Here is a 27,540-nt window from a genome sequence, read left to right as displayed (position 1 = left end):
AATCGTTTTTGTAGTGAGCTTGAAAGCTTGTATCTTAATATCATGTCACATGTTGGCTCAGTAAGTAACGAATGGTTTTATTGTCTGCAAGTTCACTTGAAACGACGGCTCGAACTAAAATCATTTGCAGCGTTTCTTGAAGGGAGGTCGCCTTGGAACAGTCTGCGCCTGCCACGCCTTGCGAGTCCAATAATTTTTGAAATGAGCCTTCCTTCTTCGGCACTTGACACTGAAAGAGTACAGAGTGCTACTGACACCATAATTCCCTCTTTTATTCTTTACCTGCAAACTCCCGAAATGAACAACAGATAGAAGTTACTGCAAAATAATGGTTGGTAAACGGGTATACTTCTCTGAAACGGAGAACACTACCTGTTGCGTGCTTTTATTGAGGATAAAATGCCAGAAAAAAAGAGGAAAGTACAGGCGTGAGAGAGAAATGTTACTGCATGTGAAATTATTTACATCACCTATTTTGCTGACGAGGTAAATTTTCGAAGCGTTTGGTCTTTCCTCAATTATTTTTGTGGTATGGGAGAGCGCTATTCTTGAGGGAAGAAAGCGAACATGAAGTAGCGAAATACATTTACGTGTCCTTGCTTTTGAATTCGTGTGAAACAAATTTTCATCGCATAGTTGTTAGCAACCATTCAAGCTCTAAACTTCGGACTCAGATGATCGAGGAGTGACATATTTAAGAAGGCGTACACATGGAACGGAAGCTGCTGTTAATAATATCGTTTTCCATGCGCAACGAGCGCATGGAGAACGATCCATTAATGACATGCTCTTATAGATTGCATGCACAGCCGCCAATTCAAGAATAAAAAGCAAGTGAAAGGAGGGTAGTTGATTATAGCTGGGCTTTCGGCCGAAATGTGTTTGGGGGGGGGGGGGGGGGCTCTAGTCGAGAAATAAGGAAATGCTCCCACATATTCGCCATATATGCCTACCGCCCCACCCTCCCAACCTTCTTTTTGGCAAAACTTTCAGCGCTCGTATTTCGTTATTTATGCGACATGCATTACGCGCTTGTTTGTGGAGGCATACTTTGGCCCACTGCTGTCATGACCAGAGGCCGCTCCTTCAGTCGGTCCGGATTTAAATGCATCATCTTTGACAACTACCGCCTATGCAGTCGAATGAAGACACACAGTAGAGAACTGAAAGCCTGAAAAATTTCCTAGCAAAAGAAACTCCTCCCCGAGAACATAGGCCTCGCAAGGTCAAGCAGTTCTTCGAGGACGCTAGAGTTAAATTTACTTCTTTCTGTGTCTTCATACAGGCTGGTGTACAACAAAGCATTAGAGAAATGATTGGGCAAGCAATGAATGTAATACGGGAGCGTTAATGCTGTCACGTTATTATTTCCTGCCAGAGCCTTTTTTTCTGCAGAAAACGAAGCTTTTGGAGCGCAGTCAAGGGGGTCGCATTGTGGAAAGTAGTGTATGACAAGAAGCCCTTAAGTATCATAAATGGCCAGGAAGCTCGTTTCGTGACGAACGTGTCGCGGTGCCATAACCAGCTACTTTGCTGGGAGGAAAGAGTATAGGAACACGGGTCAATATGCCCAACGTTACCTTCTTCCACAGTTGCCAACGTAGAAAGCTCCGCTGCTCTGTCTTCCTGAGCCTAGTAAGAACAATACAGGTTGGCGTCTATATATTAAATTTTTTGAAATGAAACAGCAGCACATCTTTTTGAAGTTTTCAATGCTGCGATATGAAGCGCAATATTGTTTGTTATTTACGGCTTCGAAAGGGCCAAACTGCATAATATTCAATTCGCTAGATGGCGAAGCTGGCGAATGGCGACATAAAATTTCGAGAGAGTGTTGCCGATGTCTCTGTACAGAAAATGATAAAAGGGCAGGGGGCGCGGAAGCTCTATCAGCATTTCCACAAATTATGAAACAATCAACTATTGCTGGCCCATGTACGTCCTACCGAAGTGACGATGTTTTCCACAACAGCGCCTTAGGCTCGCATGATAGGCTTCTCTGGAATGTAATGGTAGGAGGGGAGTGAAGTGCTTATGATTCTAATCTAATGTGAGACTCCAGAGCGGAGGGCTGCGATTTAATTTAGACCACCTTGAGATCTTGAACGTGCATTGATATCGCACATATCACGGGCTTTTTAATGGGCTAACATTAGAGTCACCATGTGTGAAACATCTGCCTGTCTGTGTCTCCGTCTGAAGCCTTTTGTTGGCAGGTGGCAAATGGGAGATAAAAAAAGTTAGGAAGAGAAGAAGATGATAAATTTGGGTAATGATTGACAAAGTGGAGAGAAGGAAATGCTCCTCTCGCCAGGGGAAAAAAGAGAGTGTTACAGGAAGAGAGATCAAAGGTGAGAGGCGACGGTCGGCGAGAGGGAAGAGATAAGGGGTACGGCATGTGACAATGCGATTGCTGGATTCGATCGGGAGAGCAAACGGAGATACGGTGTGCCAATGGGTGACGACGGACAGGATCATACCACCCGTTCGCACGCTGCGAGCTTGTCAGCGGCAGCTGCTATTCTGTCTAGGGCGTACGCTAATGCAAACGCAAATCATCCTCACCAGCCACGCTGATCGTCTATACTTTTTCCATTTCGCTTTCATCGAAAGGTGGCTGCAGTGACTGGGATTAGATCTCGCATCTTTGCGAGCCAGTGCCATAGGCACTATGCCACTGCGACGGGTGGAGATTGTTAGTGCACTAGCACTACAGGCAGCAGTCATGGATTTCTCTAGGGGTCTGTCTAAAGCCGCGTTGTGAACAACTTGAATCGCGAGTGGTAAGCAGGTGGCAACGCTCGTGTCATTCGGCTCACAAAATTCCAAGGCGGTATTGAAGATTGGCGCCTGACGCCTAGGAAAAAAAAAGATGAAGGGGGTGAGGAGCGTGAGAGTGGCTCTGTGGATGCCATGTTGATAAGAGTGATTAAATCAGTTAGACGCAGCTGGTGAGGCTTACTTCTATATTTGTGGTGGTCAAACCCGGGAAGGTTCTCGTGAGCTCGGCCATCGACCCCTCATGCAGGTAAGCAGGAATAACCTAATCGAACCCTCCAGGAAGGCTACCCGGCCGGAGCTCCGCCAGTGAATCCTCACGAAGAGGAACACCATTCTCATGCCAATTTCGGGTCACACTCCCATCTACCATTTGCATGTCTTCCGACGCAAGTTCTAGAGCGTACGGAGCTGTGCGCATTCAACTTCGGCTTTCGAAGTGTAGAGTCGCACTGATCAAACCGCCTACCCTACCTCGTTTAGAACTAGTAACTATGCTGCAGTAGTGGCAGCTCGTATCGTAGTTATTACGGGAGACGCTGAAGAGAAGGTACGTTAACCTCGAAGGGTATTTAGGAACAGACTCTTAAGTCGAGCTTTGTTGGATAGGAGATATGACCACCAAGTGCAAACAGTCCGCATGCAATCGAGTCACCGAAATGCAGTTTAAGGGTGACATCTCGTTGGAGCTACTGTCCTGGTCATCAAAACCCAGCTGACCTTTTAACCCCAGGCATTTACGCCAAAGATCTGCTAGCTAACGACTTCTGGTAGAAAGGCCCTGAATGGCTCTCATGCTCTCACGACACTTGGCCAGAGAGTGGTACCTTAGGCTGCCCTGATTACATCGAAGTCATGTCTGAGCTGAAGCGCGACGTGATGACTCTGATGAGCGTGACCAGGGACCCAATTTTTCTACCTAATCGGTTCAGCACTTGGAGCAGAACTATTCGAGTAACAGTGTGGATAGCGCGCTACATCCATTACTGCCATTCAACGGCCACTCGGTGTACTGGTCCCCTTGCTGTACAAGAACTGCGTGAGGGTGAGGTCGTCTGTTTCAAGATAGTTCAGAAGGACGTTTTTCCTGCCGAGCTGTTCGAGCTGACGAAGAGAAAACGTGTTCACGCATCTTCGAGAATACGAGACCTTCACCCTTGCATCTATGGCGACGGTACGCTCAGGATCAGGACCCGGCTTAAGAATGCTGCAGTGAGGTTCAGCGAAAAGGCGCCTGTGTTGCTCCCTGGTCACCACCCGTCAATACGCCTTGTGGTGTTGCACACCCATCACATAGTTCTCCATGGCGGGGTCAGCGACGCACTAACCTAGCTGCGAGTAATGTTCTGGGTGACGCTTGCCAGTCAGTGTGTTAAAAGTGTCCTAGCAAAGTGCGCGATGTGTGCACGATTTCGGCGGAAAGCGGCTACTGCTCCGAGAGCACATCTTCCATGTGAAAGCCCGCTCAACACTTGACATTTTGAAGTGAGGGGTGTTGAGTCTGCTGGACCAATTCTCGCGAAAGACTTCGGCATGAGGAAAGTACGTAGTGCTTTTGACTTGTGCCGCCGTGAGGGTTTTCCATCTAGAGCTTGTCCTCGACATTACCGTCGAGTCGTTCCTTATGACATTCAGGAGATTTTGTGCTAGACGGGGAACTTCGCTGGTCGTCTATTCCGATAACGCGGAGAAGTTGAGAAGGATATCTAGAGCCCCTGCAAACGCTTCATACTTCGATTAGACAGTAACAGGTGAAAGACTACTCTGCTAGTTATAGTATAACATGGAAGTTCATTGCTGAGAGCTCCGTGGTAGGGATGTTTTTGGGTCCGATTGATCAGAATCGTTAAGATGTGCTTGCGGAATTCGTTTGGAAAATGATATTTTGATAAGCAGCTGCTGTCCACATTAATATCTCAAACTGAAGCTGTTTTTAATTCAGGGCTAATCACATTAATTTACTCCTGTCCCAGCGAGCCAGCGGTGTTAACTACATCACATTTCTTGCTGGGATGTCGTCATCTCTCTACGCCAGAAAGCAGCCATGAGCCGAAACAGATTTTCTAAATCTATGGGTTCACAGGCAGGGGGTCATGGCTCACCTCTGGAAACGGTGTTACCATGAGTACCTTCTTGCTCTTCGCAGGTTGCATGCTCACAAGGTGCACAACGCCCACAACTTCAAGACTGCTGATGTTATTGTTCAATACAATGCGCGAAAACTTTTTTGGCTGACCAGTGTTACCGATAAGTGCGTCAAGAGTAAGGATGGGATAGTGCGCACATGCCGAATTCGCCTACCGCCAGGATCGGAGCTAGTTAGGCCTGTGCAACGCCTATATCCACAAGAAGTTGTCACCTCAGGGTCCAGAGTCTATCGAAGATTGGCGCCTGACGCCTAGGAAAGAGCGAGAAGGGAGAAGGGGGTGGGGAGCGTTTGGGAGTGAGCAAGGCAGCAATGTGGGCTTGTTTGTTGTACATTTGCTGTGGCAGTGAATTAACTGTTTCTGCATGTGAAGGAATGTATTTATGTGCCCTCGTACCAGAATAAACCTCAGTTGTTAGTGCGCGCTTGTCATGTGTTCTCCGTTCTTCCAGTTGTCGTTTTGTTAGTGTGTAGTGCGTTAGTCACACCAAGTGAATGAGTGGCTGAGTGGACGCCGTGTTGGCATGAGTGATTAAATCAGTTAGACGCGCCTGGCGTGCCTTCCTTCTACTAAAGGTGGCACGGTCGCAAACCTGCAGCCAATTCGTGGGATTCTCACTTGCACTGCGGACGGAGCCAACGTGTCGCTCATGCTTCCTCAACTTGGGCCTCTCTTTCCTCACATCAGCCGCCCCTCAGTCTTGACGGAGAGCAGACGTGTACGTACGGTGCTACCCAAACATTTGGTACTCCGTGCCGCACGACATCGGGCGCTCCGTGCTTCTGCGCCGTCGCGCCGCTCGCCGGATCGTGAAGCAGCTCGTGCTTACATCCACGCCTTAATGGGCGCTCGCTTTCAAACGCACTTTCTTGCACTTGGATTGTTTCCCTTCTCCCTGGAAACCTCTCTTCACTGCTACTGATGTGATGCGGAAACTGTACAGCATGTGCTTTACTCATTCATAGCGAAGTATAACAATGCATAGAAAATTATAGCACGGGTAAGCAGTGCAAGCTCGCCTACCTAGCACTTGATTAAGTGGACAAATCTGATCTCATTTTTTTTCAATGTCGAGTGTAATTTGTCGTGTATATTCGCTAACCAGCGTTTAACTATTGATTAAGACCAAAAGTGCGCCCTCATGGCTGTCACGGAAACTCAATATTTGGACATACTGTCAAGTTAGACTCGCTTGAGACTCATCTGAGGATGAAAAAGGGAATAGTCGTGGGTTTCCAAAAAAAACAAAAAAAAACTTTTTCACATGCCTGGCTGCTTGACTTGACTGCTCTATCAGCAACTTCCGTGTCTGCTCGAGCACTTGATCCTGCGGATAACAAAAATTTCCGTCAAAAAAGAATTCGGTTCAACTTTTGTCACCATATTTGATCCATAGGGTAATTGTTGACCAGGAAGAAATGCCGGCCGATTTTTTTGCTCGAGGTTGGAAAGAACGCCGCAGAAATTAGTAGAATTATTTCAGCCTGACTCAGCAAGGCACTTGGGTGGAATGCGGTGCAGAGAATTCGCCCTGCTCTATTCAAAACCTCGTGAATCCAATGAGTAAACTAAGATCTGGAATATTTTTTGCTTTCACCCTAAATTTAATGGCATTTATTTATCTCCAAATAATACAAAATATCAGCAGGCTTTCGTGCCGTACAATCGGAGGAAATTTCAGGACACTAGTGATAATTTGCATCAAACTGCAAATGAGATCTGAAAAAACCCCTTGTCCTCTTTTAGGCATTGCCCTATCTTTACGTGTATATGAAATACTGACCATTAAGCGCTACGCCAGTCGGCAGGTGCCATCGCAGTCAGGTTCGGCAAACATAGTGAACGCACAGCTACATCTAAAGAGCTTTGCCGCTAGTAAATCTAGCAATGAAATCGGTAGCCAGATATGTGCAGTTATTCCGTGTCCACAAGGTGAATAGTTCGACTGTCACAGTCGTCTTCGTCGTTCGGAGTGCCATGCTAAAGAACACCTTACTTGCCCAATTATACAAGTGTTATTAAATAGTATAATTATCCTCATGAGAGGCAATGTATAAAGCCCTAGTCTTTACACTCTAAAAGAAAAACAGCGAGCTTCCTTTTTCCAAAGCGAGGCACTAAAATACACGTCAGGAAAGAAGAACCGGCGCTGTATATGTATAAAAAAGCAGTTACGAGTGCATGCATTCCATTCCTTTCGAGTTGGCAATTTTCTTCCTTTTTGGTTTCTGAATATTTTCGGCACCCATGATATTGTCCACATATTTTAACCTCCTAGTGTTGGCAGGTTGCTTTTCATTCAAATGAAGTTACCAATCATCTCAGCCGTTTCTTTGTGGAGCACGATAGGTTTCTTCTTGCATCTGGTGCCGCTCAACATCACCGTGATTGTTTTTCCAGAATTATTATCATTAGTAGCGCTGCAGAGAATATTTATGCTTTACGACGTTTCGGTCACACTCGGGAAGAAAATGGGCGGAGGAAGTGCTGCGGGAAAAATTCAGGAAACATTAAGGCGGCGTGAACATAATGCTTGAAAGCGGCTTTAAAACCGCATCAACATATTTAAGGTATATAGGAGCAATAGTTCCGACAAATTAAACCCGGCGCAAAAATATCATGACAAATTTTCAGCACAAAATACTTCAGTTCCAGCTTTCGGCAAATTTACGCCATCATCCTAAGGAAAGCGCGCCAAACCTCAGGCCGACCATGAATCTTAACTTCAAGCCAAGCACAACTGACAATTTCGTCAAAACACGGCCAAATTTGGCGTTCCAGTGGTACACAGCAGGAGAAAAACAGTTATCAAACTAAACCATAGGAACATGTTCGAAACAGCTCCGGCAGAACCACAGGAGCTTTACTTCCCGGTGCCTTGGACCGCTCGGTCACCAGCCCAGTGCCTTTAGCTCTGCGCGCTGAAAATCGTTGCTCTGGCCATGTTTTATTAACTAGTGCAGCGCTGTCAAATTATGGGTGCCAGTAACACGGCAGCTGTTGCCGTGTATAGGAGCAGGATGATTTAAAAGGTAGAAAGGGCCGTCTATGTCGCGAACGGCAGCTTTATGCATCCGCACACGAAGCTGAGAATGGGGCCAAGGAAGCCGAACGCGTCACTAAGGCCGATAAAGAAGAGCAGGCAGGCGCTATGAGCGTCAGTCAGTGAAAGCAGGATGAAGTGGTGAGCACGGTGCCCAGAAGAGCATGAATGCTGCGGCGTGTATCACACAAAAAAAGGCAAGGGCAGCTCAGGAGGTAGAAAACAGGCTGGTAGCGGAGGCTGCTAAAGCTGCCAAATCACGTGAGAAATCATGCGTGCTCCCTAGCTAGTAAAGAGACGTTGTCGAAGGCGGGGAGACGATAAGCAGTCAAGGGCTTTGGCTAATACCCGTGTGCTCCTATGAGCATATATGAGCCATTTCTGGTAGCTGCTTTATTTAATTTGTAGTGCAACAGCGCAACGGCTAGAGGCCAAAGGAAGAGAAAGGACGAGATTCTTCTTTTGGCCTCGAGCCATTGGGCTGCTGCACTGCAGATCATATCTCACCAACGTGCCCACCTGTTCATGTTATATAGTAGCCGCTGCGCCTTTTCAGGAATATATTTCATCCCTTCATCCACTCTTGTCGGCTAGACAGAGTACCGTTCTTTGAGTCTGAAATATACATATCTACTCACCGAAAGTATGCGCCATAAGCAGTAGCACCAGAAGGCAACACGTTCTTGGGGCTATGAGGTCCATGGCGCACCTGGAAAAGGTGGTGTTCTGTAGAGTCTCGCGGCTGATGCTGCAATAAGAGCTCTGATAAAGCCGCATCACTTCCTGTAATGTTTCAGACACGCGTCTTTATTCCTTGTTTAAGCCTTAGGAACAAGCGTGCGATCATATAAATTTCAAAATAATGTGCTCTTTACGCCCCCGCCTAGTACACCAAAATAACTGACAAATTTCAAGATCGAGCCCTTTTAAAACATCACATCCCACATCGTGGATTGTCAGAGACAAGGCTAGACCACTTACCGCTGTGATTGGCACATTTTTTCTTACTTTTCTTTGTCGCAGAAATTCAGCACGAACATAGTAATCACCATCAAATACGATTTCACGTGAAACATGCGTGCTGCGCCGTCCTTGGAGCGTCACCCTATACTAGATATGGCCATGGTTTCCATGCTGTTAATTACTTAGGCAGCACGAGGTGATCTGCATAACTTACGGTGCATCAATGTATGTATGAAATGCTCTCCAAAAATTTTTAGTCATTGGATATAGAATTATCTGACAGAAATATCAACGCCTTATAATTAATTTCGGTTCTCAATGACCTTATATTGATTCAGCTTGTGGCACGCAAATTAGTATGTTGATTCCGTTGTTAAATACGCTCATTATCAAAAGATTTTTACTTCTCATTGACACAACTGGAACGAAATATCTTCCTCCTTTTGGATCTGTGTTGCTACATCATCCACACTTGCTCACTAATCTGTTGCAGACGAGGCAAAGGAGATGCATGGCAAAGGCATTGTAGCTGCCTTCGTGCCGCGCTCGGCTCGCAGGCCATGGCACGCGGCGCCGGACAGGAATTAGAAGGTAAGGCTAGGCCGCAGCGCGAGCAGCGCAATTAAAAACAGTTCGAACCTCAACGCTGTCGGAGATGGTTATTCCTCGCCTTAGTTCCGACAGACTTGGCGACCCGACTTCGAACACGCAACCCCATCCTCCTTCATGGATTCATTTCCCTGGCTCTTCCGCCCTTCAAACCGGCGGTAACCGGTCCCAGAACGCTCAGCATCTCAGTGCTTCGGTGGTCACGTTCCAGCCAGTCAGCCTGCCGCCATTTCGGCCCAATCGCCCCCACGCCTGGCTCCTGCAGGTTGAGGCGCATTTCCAGCTGCGATGTATTACCAGCCAGGAGACCAAGTTCCTCCACCTCGTGTCGTCCCTGCCTCCTCACGCAGCTGAGCACTTAGTTGATCTCATCAGCTCGCCGGACTCGGCTTGACCCTTCGACACGTTGACGGCTGCTATCATCGACCGCAAGTCAGCGTCCGAGCGCTGCAAACTCCAGCAGCTCCTCAGTGCTACAGAGCCTGGTGACAGCTGCCCTTCGCTGCTCCTCCGTCGCATGCGACAGCTTCTTGGAGACTCCGCTGCTCAGCACGACACCTTCTGCGTGAGTTGTTCCTTCAGCGCCCTTAATGCTCACACTTTACCAGACCGCTCTCCACTCCCTCACATACAGGACTTCACATCAAATGTGGCTGGGTGCACGATCTTCTCTAAAATTGACTTAGTGAAGACTTGTCATCAAATTCCATTTAGCCCGCTAATATTTTGAAGACGGCCATTATCACACCGTTCAGCCTCTTTGAGTATATGCGGATGCCTTTTGGCTTCCGCATCGCCGCACATACTTTTCAGCGAGGTTGAGGTTGATGAGGTTGAGGTGTTGAATGCTACAGGTGGGGTTAGCCTTGCTTTGTCGGCCGGCAATTGCTCCACCGCAGCGTCCCTTCGATATTAACAATGCCGCATCTACTCCGCTAAGCGCACAGTCTCTTATAATAGTACACATTCTCTCCCGCAGTCACCATCTATGCAAACAATCAATCCACACAGTTCACATCACAGTCCACTCCAGAAGTCACCATCTATGCACATATTCAGTCACAGTAGAACGTAGGCCATTGTAGTGCCACATTCCATACACACATTCACTTACAGTATAAAGTAGTCCACTCCGGAAGACACCATCTACGCACACATTCAATCACAGTAGGCCATAGTTCGTTCCTGCTGTCACCATTTAAAAACAAGATCCGTGTTCTGCAGAAATGTTAAAAGAAGGCGTGCAGCCTCCCTTCTGCATGTCTGGTTTCCACTCGGATAGACAATGTCCTGCACTGTGCCGTGACGGGTTCCTGTCTTCTTGAAGGAAGCGAACATCACATGCCTTCCCGCGTTGTACTTTGGGCAGTACATAATATAATCTTCGATATCCCCGCACACACCACATAAAGAGCAGAGCGGAGACGATGCTATGCCGGTCTTATGCATCCATGCAGGAGTGCGAGCAGAGGCCGTGCGAATTCGATGTAGAAGATTCGCCTGAGATCTTCTCAGTCCCTTGGTCACACATGGCTTGTGGGACGCACTCCACAGGGTACTGAAGTGATCGAGCACTGTTTTCTTGCAGAGACTTTTCCCATCTTGAGGTACTTTTTTTTGATGGAATCCTTGAGAGAGCTTTATGGGCGAGACTGTCTGCCACCTCATTACCGTTGACGCCTTTGTGAGATGGCACCCACTGGAAATGTAGAGTAAAGCCTCTGCTGTGCAGATTCTGCACCAAGCGCAGAGAGCTTAGAGACAAGGCGTCAGTGAGGAATCCGCGCTCTAACCTCTCAAGGGCAGATTTTGAATCAGTTAGGATGACAACAGGTTGAGCCGGACAAGACCCTAACTTCCGTAAAGCCGCCTCAATAGCAACACTTTCAGCCGTTGTGGAGGATACAACAGCAGTACAGCGTACGGACCACTTACAGTCCAAAGAAGGAATGTAAAAAGCCGCTGCGCTAGCTTGTTTGACCTTGTCCACAGAACCATCCGTGAAAATTTGAAGATGGCAGGCATACTCTGTTTCCAAGTATTCCAGTACAAGCGAACGCGTTGCTTCCAAAGGAGAGCTGCGCTTTGCGTTCACATGGGAAATTGTGACCTTACAGTCGAGGGTCTGAAAAGACCAGGGGTGTTTCAACCGTTTCCTTTGCCTTCGGGCTTTAATGCCTAAAGAACTAAGAGTATTGAGTGCCAAGTAAGCCTTCGACTCATATCTCTTGCAGAGCCGCTGGAGAAGAGATCGCCCAGCTACCGTCTCTCCTAAGCGGTCAAGATGCATTAATAGTCTCTGAGAAGCAATAAGGAAAAGAGGTTTCGATAGGGACTCATGAAGTACTGCCTTATTCGCAGCCGCCTGGGGAACTTCAATGGCTCTTCTTAGGCCCTTTCTGTGGACAACTTCGAGACGCTCAAGTTGTGATGCCGAGGGGGAAATTAAAGGTAATTGATACATTATCCGGCTGACCACCAGCGCTTCATGAAGTTTGATCATTGAAGAAGGATGGTTTCCCCATTGCTCACGTGCAATTATACGGGTCACATTGAGACGAGAAGATATAGATGAAACAATCGCGTCTACAGCTTTTCGCCACTGTAGACGGGAGTCAATAATGACGCCCAGGAAACGCGCGTGGTTGAATTGACAGATGCAAGAGTGACCGAGGTCTATCTTCACCCGCGCTTGACGTCTTCCTACACCTGGAAAAAGAATAAAGCCGGATTTGTCCAATGACAGAGACAACCCCACACATTGAAGGTAAGCTTGTGCCGAAAGTATAGCCTGTCGAGCTATCAGGGCTAATCGCTTGTGTTGGTAGACAGTAATCCAAATACAGATGTCCTCAGCATAAAGTGACATACGCACTTGCCTGCAACTTTTCTTCAACGAATCGGGTAGGCCAGCCATTGCGGCGTTAAAGAGCGTGGGGGAAAGAACACTTCGTTGAGGCACACCTCGTGATAGAACCCTTTCGGTGCTTAACGTACTACCTAACCGTACACGAACCGCGCGACCACTTATAAACTTGTAAATGAATCTTAACATATGGCCCTGTATGCCCATGCTTGCAAACTGTTCAGAATTGAGCTCTGAAGCACGCTGTCGCAAGCTTTCGCAACATCAAGAAAAATGGCTAAGGTGGAAAGGCCGAAAGCTCTCTGGTGTTCAATGTGACTGATCAAGTCTAAGACGCTATCTTGAGCACTAAGACCTCGGCGGAATCCTGTCATACAGGATGGCAGTGCCTTGCTGTCCTCAAGCCACCATGATAAGCGTTCATTTACCAGCTTCTCCATCAACTTTTCAGCGAGTTATCAACGAGGTTACGCGAGGCCTCGGCTTCGTGTTCGCTTACATCAATGATCTCTTTGTCGCAAGTTCATCAGGTTCTGAGCGTGAAGCTCATCTGCGCGCCCTCTTCCACCGACTGGATGAATATTGGCTCGTCATCAACTCGAACAAATGCCTCTTTGGCGTAGCTACAAAAGAGTTCCTAGGCCACCTGGTGCCTCCACAAGGTATTCGGGCTCGACAGCAAAGCCAAAGCCATTCAAGATTTTGCCGGCCCCACGTCGCTTAAAATGGTCAGAGAATTATTGGGCCTCCTGAACTTTCATCGCCTCTTTCTCCCGAAGTGCGTCTCTTTCCTGAAGCCTCTGAGCGATCTTTTGGCTTCTAAAAAAGATTCTTCTGCGCCACTTGTGTGGACTGAAGACGCCGAAGCTGGATTTTCTGCTGCAAAGAAGGCACTCGCAGAAGCCACTTTGCTGATACATCGAGTTCGTGACGCTCCACTGCACCTCGTCACCGAGGTCAGCGACGTCTCGAGCATTGCCGTCAGCGCTGTTCTCGAGCATCACGTCTCTAGGTGGCAGCCTCTCGGTTTTTTCTCCGCAAAGCTGAAGCCACCTAAGACTAAATACAGCTATTTCGGTCGAGAACTGCTCACTGTGTACCTCGCCATCAAGCATTTTCGCCACTTTCTGCAAGGCCGGGACTTTCAGGTCATCACGGACCATAAGCCCTTGACGTTTGCCTTCCAAAGGAACCACAGCACCTACACTGCACGCGAGATGCGCCAACTGTTTTTGATCTCGGAGTTTACAGTAGATCTCACTCACGTCCATGGCCCGGAGAATGCTGCTGATGATGCGCTTTCCCGTGTTAGTGCCATGGCGTCCGAATCGCGAATGGACATGGAGGAGCTAGCGGTTGCACAGCGCAACGATCCAAAGCTGCATCGTCATCGCAGCTCATCTACGTCCCTGTCCTTCGCGGAATGTCCACTGCCGTTTTCCTCCCAGTTCATTACGTGCGAGACATCCAGTGTCTTCTCGCGCCCCTACGTACCTTTGGCTTTCTGCACCGCATGAGCAGCCCTGGCAAGCCTGCCCTCACTGCCAGCGAGTCAAAGTTCACCGGCATACCGTCACGCCTGCCTCTCCTTTTCGGCCGCCTGACGCACGGTTTTCTCACGTTGACATAGACATTGTTGGACCGCTCCCGTTATCACGTGAGGCATCTTATCTGCTTACCCGTGTGGATCGTTTCACCCGCTGGCCAGGCCGTTGCGCATTGCTGACGCTACAGCCGAGACTTGCTTCGGCCTTCATGGTCGGCTGGGTCTCTCGCTTAGGCTGCCCGTTTGTCGTCACCACCGACCACGGCCGCCAGTTTCAATCAGCACTGTTCACTACTCTTGCCAATATTCTGGGCGTCCGCCACATCTCTACGACCGCCCACCACCCTTCCGCCAATGGAATGTTGGAACGTCTGCATCGACAACTGAAGGCTGCCCTTACTGCTTACAAGCCACTGGAACGCTGGTCCGACCACCTTCACCTCGTCCTCTTGGGCATTCGCTCGGCACTGAAGGCTGACTTCGACAGCTCGTCTTCTGAGCTAGTCTAAGGTGTTTGCCTGCGTCTCCCTGGGGAATTCTTCTCTCCTTTCTCCCCTCCGTTAATGCATGCCGCTTCCACCGACATCCGAAACCAACGCAACGCATTTCGCCACATTACTCCTTTCAATCCTGCAGCTCGTCACTCTCAGTCAGTGTCCGTCAGCCAGGACCTGGCCTCTCTCACTCATGCCTTCATCCGCCGTGACCACCTCCGTCCACCCCTCACGCCGGCCTACGATGAACCGTTCCGCGTGCTCCATCGTGCGCAGAAGACCTTCACGTTAGACGTCAACGGCCGTGAAGACGTCGTGGCTGCTGACCGACTCAAACCAGCCTACATTACCACTCCTATGTCCGTAGGCTCTCTACTCACTCTCGCTTCGGCTGCGCCACCATTGTGCGCACCTTCCCCAGCAAGCACATCCCCTGGGCGCATCCTGTGGCTTCCGCTCTACCGGGGGGGGGGGGGGATCCCTGTAGCACCCCTAGCGCCGCGCTCGGCTCGCAGGCCATGGCACGCTTCGCCGGACAAGAAGGACGAAGTTGGGTTAGACCGCAGCGCGAGCAGCGCGATTATAAACAGTTCGAACCTTAACGCTGTCGGAGCTGGTTCTTCCTCGCCTTGCATCAAGCATCAAGACTAAAACTGTGGTAGATAAAGCGTGTGCATAGGTTGTCTTGTAACCCTATTAAAATGAAGAACATGTTTGGTGCCGTTTTCAGCTTCCTTGAAAGCAACAGTAATTAATCTCAGCCACGAAAGATGCTTAGAAAACTTATATAGTAAATATAGACAGAGTAATTTCTGTAAACTCTCTCTACCTGTCTCTGTCTCGCTAGCTCTTTCTGTAGCTGTTTCTCTATAGCTATTTTAAGCTAGTGTTGCTATAATAACTCACAAAGCAAGCAAATCGCTGGCGTGAAAGTACCAACCAGTACGCGTAATAAACGAATGAGCAGTATGCGAAGGGAGAGTCTGAATTGTGAAAAAACATTTTGCGCTTGCCTAATGTGTGCGTTGAACGCGCAGAATAACTTCGGAGACGCTTAAGCTCCGCCCTAAAAGAGAAAGACTCAGAAGATGCGGCGCCTTCTGCCGGGTCAGCGCCGTCAATGACGAAGGGGGTTTCAGTAGGTGCCTACAGGATAGCGCTGCGACTGCACGCCAAGCTGGGAGGAATTGTACTGCAAACTCATCGTACTCGCTTAATTCCGACAAGTATAATTTACATGCTCATAATTCCTCACATATGCCCCTGTACACATCTCGAAATCGTTTCTAAGAAACCTGTGCATTCATTAGACGCGCCTTTATTCATGCTCAGACGTCGAGCCGTCGATGAGGCAACAAACCCAGGCTTGGATGGGTAGGGTCCTGTCAGTATTTGCTCGGGGTCAAGTCTGCAACATTCTTTCATTCGCAAAACTTGCCTATTTGGTGCAGGTTCTCCACTGTGCGAGGAAGGAAGTGCAGGTGCTTCACATAATATTTGCTACCTTCGTATGGCGTTCCCAATGGGAACCCTTGCGTCACGATAACCTATTTCTTTCTTTGGAGTCTGGCGGAATCGGCCTTGTTCACTTATACGTGCATCAGCTTGTTTCGCTTTTTTTCTGTTTCAAACCGCAAACCACCCTTTTTTAGTAGCTGTGTTTATTAGGCGTATGGGTGCTCATTTGACTTTCCTTTTCCCACCGACTGGACACACTCGTGTGGGTGCCTTTATGGGGATTCCTTAAGGAAGTTGCTGACGCCTTCAATTTCCTCACTGTGCGCTTTTCTTTACTTTACCTGTATAGCCTCTCCAGGAGGCAGCTGTACCATTGTGTCGGCAACCTTCTCTGGAATTCCTTCACACCAGTGCTTTAAAACGTGTTAGGCGAACCTGCATTGCTTCTGGTGCAAAAACATTCTTCTTTAAAGTGCACACATCGCTGCTGCCTGTGAAGCCATGGCTTCATGCTAAGAACATGACTGGGCCATGGATGGTGAATTGCCGCCTGTGCAATACACCAGAGACAATTAATCGTTGTTTTATTCTGTGCACTGATGCTATGTTCTTCTGGCAGTAATTACAACGAACAATTATGAACGACATTGAGATCACATTCTACAGTATCTGCTTTTTGCCTGTGGAGAAAAACTGTGTTGTGCCATATGATCTATTTAGGTTGCTGGGACAAATTAGCCCCTTGAAGAGCCGCATGATGGACCGCAACGCCGAATCACCACCACCGACGAAATCTTTGTTTCGTGAACAATGTGCTTTGGTGCCGGGAGTATATGCTGCCCTGCAAGAGCCGCCTAGCTGGCTCTCCTTTTGGGATGCATGAGTGTGCCTCCCGGACTTTCCATGTTTTTGAAGGTGGGGTAGTGCAGGGGTGCGGTGGCCTGGTGTTGTGTGGCGTAAGCATGCTTAGATTTTTTTCGGCAGCATTTTCATGCAATAAGGAAAAAAAAGAGCCGTCGTGGCAGAGTGGGAGCGTTCTAGTCTCGAACGCCAAAAGGCCGGATTCGATTCCCGGCTTAAGCGCTGGTTATATATTCATTTATTGTGCGTGCCCTCTGATTTTTACGCAGCCCTCCTCCGTATATTTAGGCGCATGCGCAGCAGGGGGCTGTTCCAGGCAGGGTGAAATCGGCTTCACATTGCGTAGTGAAGCGATCGCTTCAAAAGAGGGAAGGGTGCCGATTTCTGCCAAAATCCTGTGCGCCTGAGGCTAAGCATTTAAAACTGGCGCGCTGTGGCATCGCAGCGGCTGCAATACAGTAAACAATATTCAGTCCTCGGCACTAAACAAAATACCCTCCCCCGGTTGACAGTCGATAATGGCCACTTTTTGAGCTTATAAAGAAAGAGTGCACATAGAGGCGATTAACGTGCCCCGAGAAACTATATTTTCGAAGAAATTAGCTGGAAATGTTGTTAATATCTCAGCCCTCCGATTATTAGACGTGTCGTAATTTTTTACAATAATTTTTGTTACGTTACTCTCAATCCATGACGTTAAGGAACTGCTTTTCGTTGCCTACGGGTGGCGTTCTGGTGGTGAAACTACTTAATCAGCCGCAGCACCATCTGTTCAACGAGGCTGGCACACAGTACCCCTACAAATATCTTACTTTTTTGAATGCAGTAAGATACAACCTTTTGACTACTTTGAAGCGCAGGAAGTGGCGAAAGTTTCAATGTCCTGCCCTTTCCCTTCATAGAACTTCAGGAGTTACTAGGTTTAAAATTATTTCAGAAATTTTTGGACGAATTTTGCTGTCGTTTATTTCTGACGGAAATTTGACGTTTTCTTCACGCTGATTGCTTTACTCAGGGCAATATGTCATAGCCTAGATGGCCGGCAATCATCCCAAACAATCTTTCAGGTGCACTGACATTGAACCTAATTTTAACGACAAGATCCCCTCTTAGTTTTCGGATGGCAGATATCTTTCAGCTAGTAACCTGAAATTAGGTTGAACTTTTAAAAACGCTTTAGTGGGAAAAAAATGATGAATGATTTCACGTCTTTAGACCAAATGCGAATTAGTCGCGCAACTTAGATTTTTCATACCCTCGATTTCAGGTCATGGCTAGGTTTTTCATCGTCCAGTAGGCTTCAGTGGGGGCTTTCGTGCTGGCTAACAAAAACTGGAAGGTAAATTTACCTCCGCCTTAAGGGTATGACGCGTAGCAGTAATGGTTTAATGCCGATATATGCGAAATTGTCGATTTTCTATTTTACATTCATAGATCCCTGGAAGTCTGTATAGAAGTCATGGCGAAGCGGCGCACCGGTTAAGCGACAAAACACTGCCTTGCGATGGCTGGTGCTGCCATCGGTAAGACTTGTAAAGGCCAAGTGTGCGGTGCACAACCAAATCTCGGGGGATTTTTGAGTGCGGGGCGCCGACAGTGATGCGCCGACAGCGCTGCGCGTGCCAGCCCAACGTTGCGCGTGTGCACGTGCGCATGGTGTTTGCGAGGCGACGACGGCGAAGAGCGTGGCGAGCACGAGGAGCAGAGAGACGACGTGTCGGAAAACAGAAGTGTGAAGGGAGACAGCGCAGCGGAGGTCGGGTCATTCAAGCCTGGAGGTTGGAGCCGTACTGCCGGGGACCTTCCTTGGACCACCGACGCAAGCCTCCTGCTTCCCTTCCAGGTTTGGAGGTGGCGGCCGATGGACTGAGGGTCCGTGTTGCCGAAAGGCTCCCTTAGATAGCCTGTATTAAGCTTACTGCGTTTCGATACGCCATCGACGGGTCCTAGCAACGCTTCTCCTGCTGCTGCTAAGTTCTTCGGGCTACTGACGGGAGACCACCGGCGTCTTCCTGTTGTCCTCTCCGCTCCTACTACCACCTGGTTCCCTTCCGCCGCTTCCTTCGACGCAATGCCAGCGACGCGCCGCAGCTCATCAACCAGCGGCTGTCGTGTCTGCAAGGCATCCCCGCTTCACCTGGGAAGCTCAATATCTGGTGAACTCTTTCCTTCAATCAGTAGGGTTGTAGGCGTGTTGGGTGTGTGTTTATATTGATGTTTTGGTTTTTTATCTGCTATTTTCTTTTAAATTATAAATACGGCTTCGTTTTCATTTGTTTGATGTGTTTGTTCTCTTGTTTGAACCTGCACGCGATAGCGTTCCCCTTCGGGAAGTCGGGGACGCGTTACGAATGCGCGACACCAAGGTTGCTCTTCCCCAGCAACCTCTCGCGACCAATCATTAATCGAACCACACCTGCCACGGAGAGCAGTATGTCAAGACGTCACAAGGTCACGTCACCTAGATGACAGCGACTCAGCTCATCAAGGTCGCTGCGCGAGCAGACAAACAGCGGCGAAATCGGCGAAGGGGGGCTCTGGTGCAATTGGGCTTTGAAAACCTTTAAACAAAAGGATGTTAAGTGATAGGCTGGGTTGAAAAGATATGTGTTAAATACATTCAAGCATTTGGTTCATGGTGGCCACTATGTTCCCTTTGGCTGTGTTTTAAAAATGTGTTGAGGAAAATTCTATTTTCACGATAATACGTCTTTGTTAGTTACGAAAACATTTAAAATGAAGAGAATAGATTCGACTACCAGCTAAAAAAAATTTGTTCATAACCACAGTTGCTAACAATGCATCTCGATGGAAACCTCACAATTAAGTATCTATAAATCAAGCTTCGCAGTTATAGAAATAAATTTGTTCTAGTTATTTGCGTAAAATGCTCCATTCTTAATAATGTAGAGCGCGCACAGCCCACTATTAAATTTTTCTATGAAGTTTCCGCAAACATTCCCTGGCGAGTGACACTACAAGATTTTCGGTTTCATGCTGCATACTCAGAACATTGAAGCGCATCCGTTGTTTCTACGGAGTTGGGCAAGGTTAGTGAGGGCGGATTTGAGCCATTCGTTGAGTTCAGCGTATTTATTGAAATTTGTGGGTAATGATGCCTTGGTGGAATAGTGCTTTCCAAAACAAATTTGGTATAGTGCTGCTTGACTAGCCCACATGGGCTACTCACTCTTTTTGTTCGTGATAAGACAGGGGCCTACGTAAGGCCCTCACCCGAAGGCCCTTGAGGTGTCTGAAGTAAATAAATAAAATAATAAAGGCCCTGGCCTTTTTCATCTCTTTTTTTACAGTTAGCTTCTGCATTTCTGCCGCCAAAGGACTCATCCAGGCTTTACAAATGGCATGCCGTAGGGTGGACACTTGTTATATAAAACGAGACACGGACTATAGTGGTTTTCCACACCCGTCTAACTGTAATTTGGCAAAGACGATTGGGCAGTATGTATCGTCTTTCTGTATTTGCGACTCGTTGTACTTCTTAACCTTGCTCACGCTTCCAACACCTGCAATTGCCATTAAGATGTCAGCTAAGGTTTGTCGCTTGGCGATGTGGTGGTTGAGACTGGTGTAAATATACCTCCAAATGGACTAGAAATATAAGGCCTGTCATGTGCTCTTAGTTAAGACCTCTGTCGTGCAATCTTAAAAAAAATGCAATTCTACTTGCGCTCATGCATGTGGCAAGCACTAGCTTGTCAACGTAGTGCTTTTGAAATTTTCGCATTTGCTTTTAAAGGCTGCAGCCACGCAGTAGTGCGCGCAGATGAAATTTTTTTTTGAAAGGGTTACGACGTCTGCATTATGGTTTAAGAATTGCGTTGGCACGCACTTTGGAGCCTTGTCTTTGAGCAGGTTTTCGGTCGCGTCCCGAGGACGTTCGTCCAACGCCCTTCGCGAGGAGACTGTGGCACTGCCCCTCCGCATCCGTGCAGGGTTGAAAGCACGGCGCTCCGCCTCGTCTGCATCCATTGCCTCTCTAACTGGCCTAGGCCTTGTCATAACTATGGCGGCTGCTACTGCGCAAGCGCACAGGGTGCAACTAAAGCAAATAAGGTGCTTTATTTCCCGCGCCAAAAGACAGTGCATGTTTCAGTAGTTCTTCGAAGCTTCGGGTGAAGCACCAGTGGGCGCCGACTGATTAAGAAAGTCTACGAGAAAACTATATACAGGTGCACACTGATGTCACAACCGGCTTCTCTTGGGCGCCACCTATGCACCAAGTTCTACGCAGTCAACCCTTCTTCTGGGTTCGGCAACTGTGTTAGGCGTAATGTCGGTATCGTTCCTGCAGCGATGTTGCAGTTGTTCCGAGCCAAAATAAACATAGCACTCTCGAAACGCACGGAGGACATTTTTCTCAAACTTAATCGCCGTATTCCCCCAACGCCGGTTTCGGTTGCTCCAAACATCAGTTGAATCAGTTCACAATTCGCTGAAATTTGATTCTCTATGTTGTGCAGTGCACCAAAAATGGCGTAAGTAAAAGGAGATTAAGAGTCCGGAATTGCACTTGAGTGCTCCACAGGAGCACGTAATGTTCGGACAGGTAACAAATTTCACAAATTCTGCTTGATTGAACGAACTAAGTGTAGCTATATATTCTGTATAAAAATTTGTCATTCCGTTATTAGTAGAGAATGCTGTAGAGACGTGAAGCCGGATGAACTTTTATGAATACACAAAGCCTACGTGTGAGAAACAACTCTGCAAAAATTATTCATCGTGAAATGGCCTTGCTGAAGGTAAGTTTAAAATTTAACGAGCATTCCGACGATTCGATCCGAGGATTCGATCATAAGTAATGCGCAGGGGATGCGATCATGTGTTGACCTGTTTTATCTGGAAAACTTACGCAAATCTGTAATCAGCGTTTCACGTAACCTAGCAGGGAAGACATGACGAAGGTGCAGTTCCACTAAAATCAACGCGTTCCAGTGAATTTGCGCCAGTAAGGTGAACAGAAGGGTTAAAATACTTGTGTTCGTATGAAGAATCTTGAAACAAATGTCGTTCGGGATAAAAGAGATAGAGCGGAGATTTTAACTGAACCACATATGGTGCCAACCAAGTCTATATGGATCCGAGAATAATAGAGCATTAGCGACTCAATAGGAATCACGCCCGTTGTTGCGGACAGTGTTTTCTCTAACAGGGGTTTGCGTCATAGAGAAAACAACGGCGCTGCTTACCGCTGCGAATATGACCGCGTCTTTGAATCTGTACGCCGGGTTGACGATGGCGTACCTTCCGTGCCAGTGGTGCTTATATAGCCTGCAACTAAGAGAGTCCAAACGTTCTATTGGTAGTCCGAGGTAACAACAAAACACATGCGAGAAACTAACAAAACACACTCATCGCCTCTAAGCTAACCGCCCTTTGTAGCAGGTGCCGCCGTCGAAAGCGAACGCGCCAAAGCTGACGTGATGTCAGGCACAAGATTCGCAGCTGCGCGCAAACATTTCTTTCCTCACGATGTGCAAGGCCATCACGAGACCCATCAGACTCGTCTTTGATGAACTTCGCGTTTGCTTTTGCGTGTGGGATGTGATTTGGTTTTACCTATGCTGTTCACGCATACTGGGCGAAGTCTCCTTCCTACCTCATCTCCAATTGCCCAATTTCCTCAGAAATTTTGTAAGCGCATTTTTTATAGAACTTAATCTCAAGATGATGTCTCTTAGACACAGAATATTCTCGATTAAGTAATGCTTCGGCGCCTACGTTTTCCGCCCTTAATTTAGGTTCTGCTTTTTCCGCATTTCTCTATAAATTAATGAGAATCATTTCTCACGACATACCACAGCATAACGACACTTGAAATGAACCGTTTATATTAATTTTGGTTTTTGCACTAATACTTCGAAGAGTGCTTGAACTGCTGAAATAAACCTATTCTTATGGTTGAAACCATGAAACTAAGGTAAGCACTCGTCAAGATAAACAAATCGCTTAAAAACCCGTAATCTAAGAGGCAGTAAGCTTTTGAACAAATCCGACGTTGTTGTTGCCTTTGAAGGAACGGCATATATCTCTTTTGATACACAAGCCGCCGCGGTGGCTGAGTGGTTATGGCGCTCGACTGCTGGCCCAAAAAAGACGCGGGTTCGATCCCGGCCGCGGCGGTTGAATTTCGATGGAGGCGAAATTCTAGAGGCTCGTGTACTGTGCGATGTCAGTGTACGTCAAAGAACCCCAGGTGGCCGAAATTTCCGGAGTCCTTCATTACGGCGTCCCTCATCGCCTGAGTCGCTTTGGGACGTTAAACCACCATGAACTCTTTTGATACTTCTCTAATAATGCTGCAGCGTTCAAAAGTGACAAGTGGAGTTCTCTTTACACTAGCCTATCCATGTGTTGCGTGTCACTCGTTGCCACCCATTCTCCTTTGCTTCTACTGCAACGGTATTTCCACTTTTCTTCGCGCAAGCGTGATACAGCAGACTTCCCTATCGAAAGAGGCAGCATTGTAATATAGCAAGCCAGCGCGTGCCCAGTGCAGGCACCCGCCGAAGAGGAGAAAGACGGTTTTGGCCAGTGCGCGAGACCAGCCTGCTGAAACGCCGTTTCGAACTAACTCGATGTCCCTATGACGCCGCCTTGATCGCTACCTTGTCGCTGTCTTCTGATCTTCGCCCAGAACTCTCAAGCCCACTTACAATATTTACATACACTTAAGGACATGAACTTGCAGTAAGAACAACGTTATAGGCTGTACTTCACTAACTATGGTCCTTGCGGCAGGTGTACAGAAAGATACTGCAGAAAAGAACAGGGTACTACAGAAAAATTTGAAAGTGCTACAATAAAAACTGTTACTCCAGGATAAAAAAAATATTTTGTTATGCCTTGGGCACTCTTCCTTCGTCGTCTTGGGCCAGGCTATATCAAATTCATTAGACGCAAAAAACGAAACTTTATAAAACGAGGCAGGATTGATTCCTCACAATAGGCTCTTAAAAAAACATACCGCACCCCTGTAACTCTACTTGATAATAGGTCGAACTGTGGAAACACAACTTTCGTGTATTAAAAGGCTCCCAACCTCATTCAACATAGTATACTGCAAGGCGCAACTATGAATACCATTTAAACGATTTTTGTGTTCTCTGAGGAGCATAATGACATATCGACCACTTTTTGACAGCAGACAGCTGCGCATAGAGGCTCGTACATGTGCGTAAAAGCATGAACTCCGAAGTTCACGAAATTCAGAGGTCGTGGGTTCGGATCTCGGCGGCTGCACGTGGTTCTTTGTTCTGCTTTATCAATCTCCTAATGATGAAAACTACGAATTGAAGAAAAAAATTCATCTCCTCTACTCCTTGGTTTCGATTAATGTTGGCTTCCGTCATGAATGCCATAACGAGAACCTTTTTCCATTCGCTTGTCTGGTGAATATTTCGACGAGGGCCTCGAATCTGTCAGCCTTGATGTTATAGGTATCATACGATGGTTTTCGCATAGTTCCGTCCTTACCGTTCGACCACGTTCCCACGTGGCACTGTCGGTAACACAGGACGTACTACGTCTGCAGCTATAGACGAGGGTGGCGCTTTTGAACAGTCTCAAGGTTCGCCTACACTACCCATAAATACCCCCCAAAAGTAGAAGATTGGACAGCTGTCGCCATAGCTGGGTTGGTAGAGCACCGAACGCGAGCTTCGAAGTTCATGGGTTCGGATCCAACAGGCGACGTGTAGCTGTCTTTTCTTCTGCTTTTATTGCTGTCCTATTGGTGAGAACTACAAATGAAAAAAAAAGACATCCCCTAAGCTCCTTGGTTTCGGTGATTGTTGGCTTCCATCATGCAACCTTGTTTGTAGCAACTTTACTTTCTTAGTGTAGGGCTTCACTGCTAGGGGAACTTTTGCATTCTGCCCAAAGCCCATCTGTATGGGATATGGCTTGCGCAATCTTGTACTTGATCAAAATTTAGGTTTTCTGCACTTTTTATTTCTGGTAACGGGGCAGGAGCCTTCGAAATGAGCCAGATACTGACGAAAACTATCGAACGCTTGGTGTGAGTGCCCACCGTCAATCAAAAAAGACCACGCAAAATGCGTGACATGGCTATCAAACTTCCGTTGGTTAACAAAAGCGACTGGTATTTCTGAAGTAGTTTAAAACTTTACACTTTCATGTTGTGTTCCAATAAGCGACACGCTTAGGGATACACGGCAAGCGGCAAAGTAGTGATCAGTTATTCATTGAGCAATAACACACGATAGCAGCTAAAGATTAGGCGCTCGAACCGCTATATTATCTAAGCACGACGTCACTAAATGTACATTCAAAAGTTCATCTCATGTTGAGGCAACGACGAATGTAGTGAAATCCCAAGACGCCAAATAAGGTAAATAATTCGTTGCAATTGCGTTTGTTGCATATAGGGTTTAATAGTTAAATCTCCTACTAGACTAACTATCCACTGTTGACCAGCTATTAAATGCGTTATTCATTTCCAAAAAGCGAGCAGCACTGTTACACAGCTAATAATGACAGTCGTAATATTTGCAGTTGACAAGGTACTGCAAAAAGCCCGGCAAAAACAGCGAGAAGACGTCGAGAAAACAAGCGGGAAAAAAATCTAAGGAAGAAAACGTAAACAAACAAAAAAGTGAAAAAATGCTAGACTTCAGTGTGGTAACAAGACATAAGCAAAAAAAAATGGAGGAGAACACTGTAGTCATTGAATGTACAGGAAATATAAGCACAAGATTAAGACCGACCAAGAGACTCACAAGTGGACAAATGTTGACACGCAGTGCTGCTATCGATAATTTTTCAGGTATAAAAAAATGACAATATTGACAATTCCGCGGAAAGTATAGAATGACTAACATCGCTACACGGAAATAACACAATACAGATAAGAAAAAAAAATTACTGTAGGAACTGTCTCAGCCGATATTTAGTGTCTGGTAAGAGGATCTCATCCGGAAGGCTATTGTAAATTTTCGGCACGTAGGCAGGTCTCCTCGCTTAAACATACTTGGTGGAGCTGCGCGGCACAACATAATGTTGTGTGTTGAGCAGCACTTTGGGAGCCGATCGAGTATCTTGTTTTGAATTCTTATTTACTAAAATATCCTAAGGGTTCCTTAAAAAGTGATTCAAAAGATGTCAACCTGACGACTTGAATAATGTTTCACTAAGGGCTGTAGAAGAATTATAAGCAATGCAATTTAAAATGCATTTTAGTATTCTATTTTATTGGTCCGTCCATAGTGAAGGACAGTGTACAAAGAGAGTAATTCCCTACCGCAGCACGCTGTAGGCTAGAGGATACGCGATATTTTTTTTTCACCTGCAGTGGAGCTTATTATTTCACGTTAAGTATAACCCTGGCCACACTCCTTAGTCCACCGCAAAGATAAGCTTGAAATAGAGCTTGAAAGACAATAGCATAGTTTATTGTATCTACTTGGTCAATGGGAGTTCACTGACAGGGGGAACAAAGAGCGTTGAATAAGATTAACGGAATATTAGTTAGTGAATCGAACCATTTCACTGCGAAGCATGCGTTCGCCTGCAATAAACTTGCTGCGTTCTCGTAGTACATGCGTTTGGTACGGAAAACGGTGTCATCCGCGCATTGGAAAAAACGGCATTTTGTGGCAGTTGAATGGTACTAGCAACGAATAAAATGCTAACAAGAAAACTGAGGCGGCAGCACCAAAGCGCCAACTTATTAGCTCCTGGATTGGAAATACAAGCGAACACTTCTGAAGAAGATTCTTCACGCCTTCCAAGTTAAAATAGCAGGAGCTAGTATTTAGCTTCCACTGGCTAAGAGTGGCGTATCTTACAGTCTGTAGTTCAACTGTTTTGTTCGCGTTTCATTTGTTGCTGACAGCACAAACGGTAAAATGAAGAGCCCAATGTATCGAATCCTGTGACACACGTGATTTAGATACAACTTATTACTTTTGCTACCTCACTGTCGATACATTCTCCTTGTGCCCAACACGAGAGATAAATCTGGACCAGAGAATTAGATTATTAATAATAATAATAATAATAATAATAATAATAATAATAATAATAATAATAATAATAATAATAATAATAATAATAATAATAATAATAATAATAATAAGTGCAAATTCTTGAGTTTTATGCGAGTATCACGTATAGACTCACAGGAATTTATTTCAGGGGGAAGAGCAATATATATATCTAGAACATAATACGCTCGACTACATTTGGCAAATCTGGTCCGTCTGTGAGGAACCGAAATTGCAGGCGCGTGACGTAAAGGCCGGGGAAGCACAGTGGGGACTTTAAATGTATCGCTCCAGAAATGTTTTAGTACAACGGTATGAGCAAAAGCCGATCGAAAATTCGGCATCTTTAGCATCTGAAAAAGGTTCACATTTTGCGGAGTACACACATCGTAATAATAATAATAAAGATTTATTCACCATAGACACACAGTAAAGCGTTTTCCGCGTAAGTCCGCGACGTGGAGCTTATATCTCGCCGTCTTGTTTTACTTGATATTTCTGTCTGAAAGCTAGTCCCGCGACGTGCCTTTGGCCTAATCGCTACGGACGCATACATAAGCAAGGGCCTCGCTGTACAGAAATAACTGCGACTACAACACTTCACTAATACTTTTGCGTTGCTTGTGGTTTTCAACAGACGCACACAGGCATTTCAATGTCAGAAATCACTCTGGGATTCTTATGTGTCTAAACACAGTTGTGCGTCACCTCACAGTTATGCGCGTCAGCTGCGAAGCCTGCCCTCTG

At 46.8% G+C, this 27,540-nt stretch overlaps 1 protein-coding gene across 1 annotated transcript; it reads right to left on the bottom strand.

Annotated features, from left to right (window-relative positions):
• Nucleotides 1-52: 52 nt before the first annotated feature.
• On the bottom strand, nucleotides 53-22,082 carry LOC144118853 (uncharacterized). Its single transcript, XM_077651643.1, has 5 exons — nucleotides 21,976-22,082; nucleotides 8,607-8,677; nucleotides 6,194-6,252; nucleotides 1,581-1,632; nucleotides 53-229 (listed from the first exon to the last, which is right to left on the bottom strand). The coding sequence occupies exons 2-5, from the start codon at nucleotides 8,668-8,670 to the stop codon at nucleotides 93-95; spliced, it is 312 nt and encodes a 103-aa protein (XP_077507769.1). The 5' UTR covers nucleotides 8,671-8,677; nucleotides 21,976-22,082; the 3' UTR covers nucleotides 53-92.
• Between the last annotated feature and the right edge of the window lie 5,458 nt (nucleotides 22,083-27,540).

The sequence above is a fragment of the Amblyomma americanum genome, chromosome 2 (assembly GCF_052857255.1).
Source record: "Amblyomma americanum isolate KBUSLIRL-KWMA chromosome 2, ASM5285725v1, whole genome shotgun sequence".
Taxonomy (NCBI): domain Eukaryota; kingdom Metazoa; phylum Arthropoda; class Arachnida; order Ixodida; family Ixodidae; genus Amblyomma; species Amblyomma americanum.
The sequence above is the reverse complement of the archived record's forward strand: the minus strand, read 5'-3'. Positions and strand labels throughout refer to the sequence as shown.

Coding starts and splice junctions, on each gene's coding strand:
- LOC144118853 (XM_077651643.1), bottom strand. CDS start 8,670: ATGGACCTCATAGCCCCAAGAACGTGTTGCCTTCTGGTGCTACTGCTT. Junction 1,633..6,193: donor CAGTCAAGTCAAGCAGCCAG/GCATGTGAAAAA, acceptor TGTTCTTACTAG/GCTCAGGAAGACAGAGCAGC. Junction 230..1,580: donor GTTGGCAACTGTGGAAGAAG/GTAACGTTGGGC, acceptor GTACTCTTTCAG/TGTCAAGTGCCGAAGAAGGA.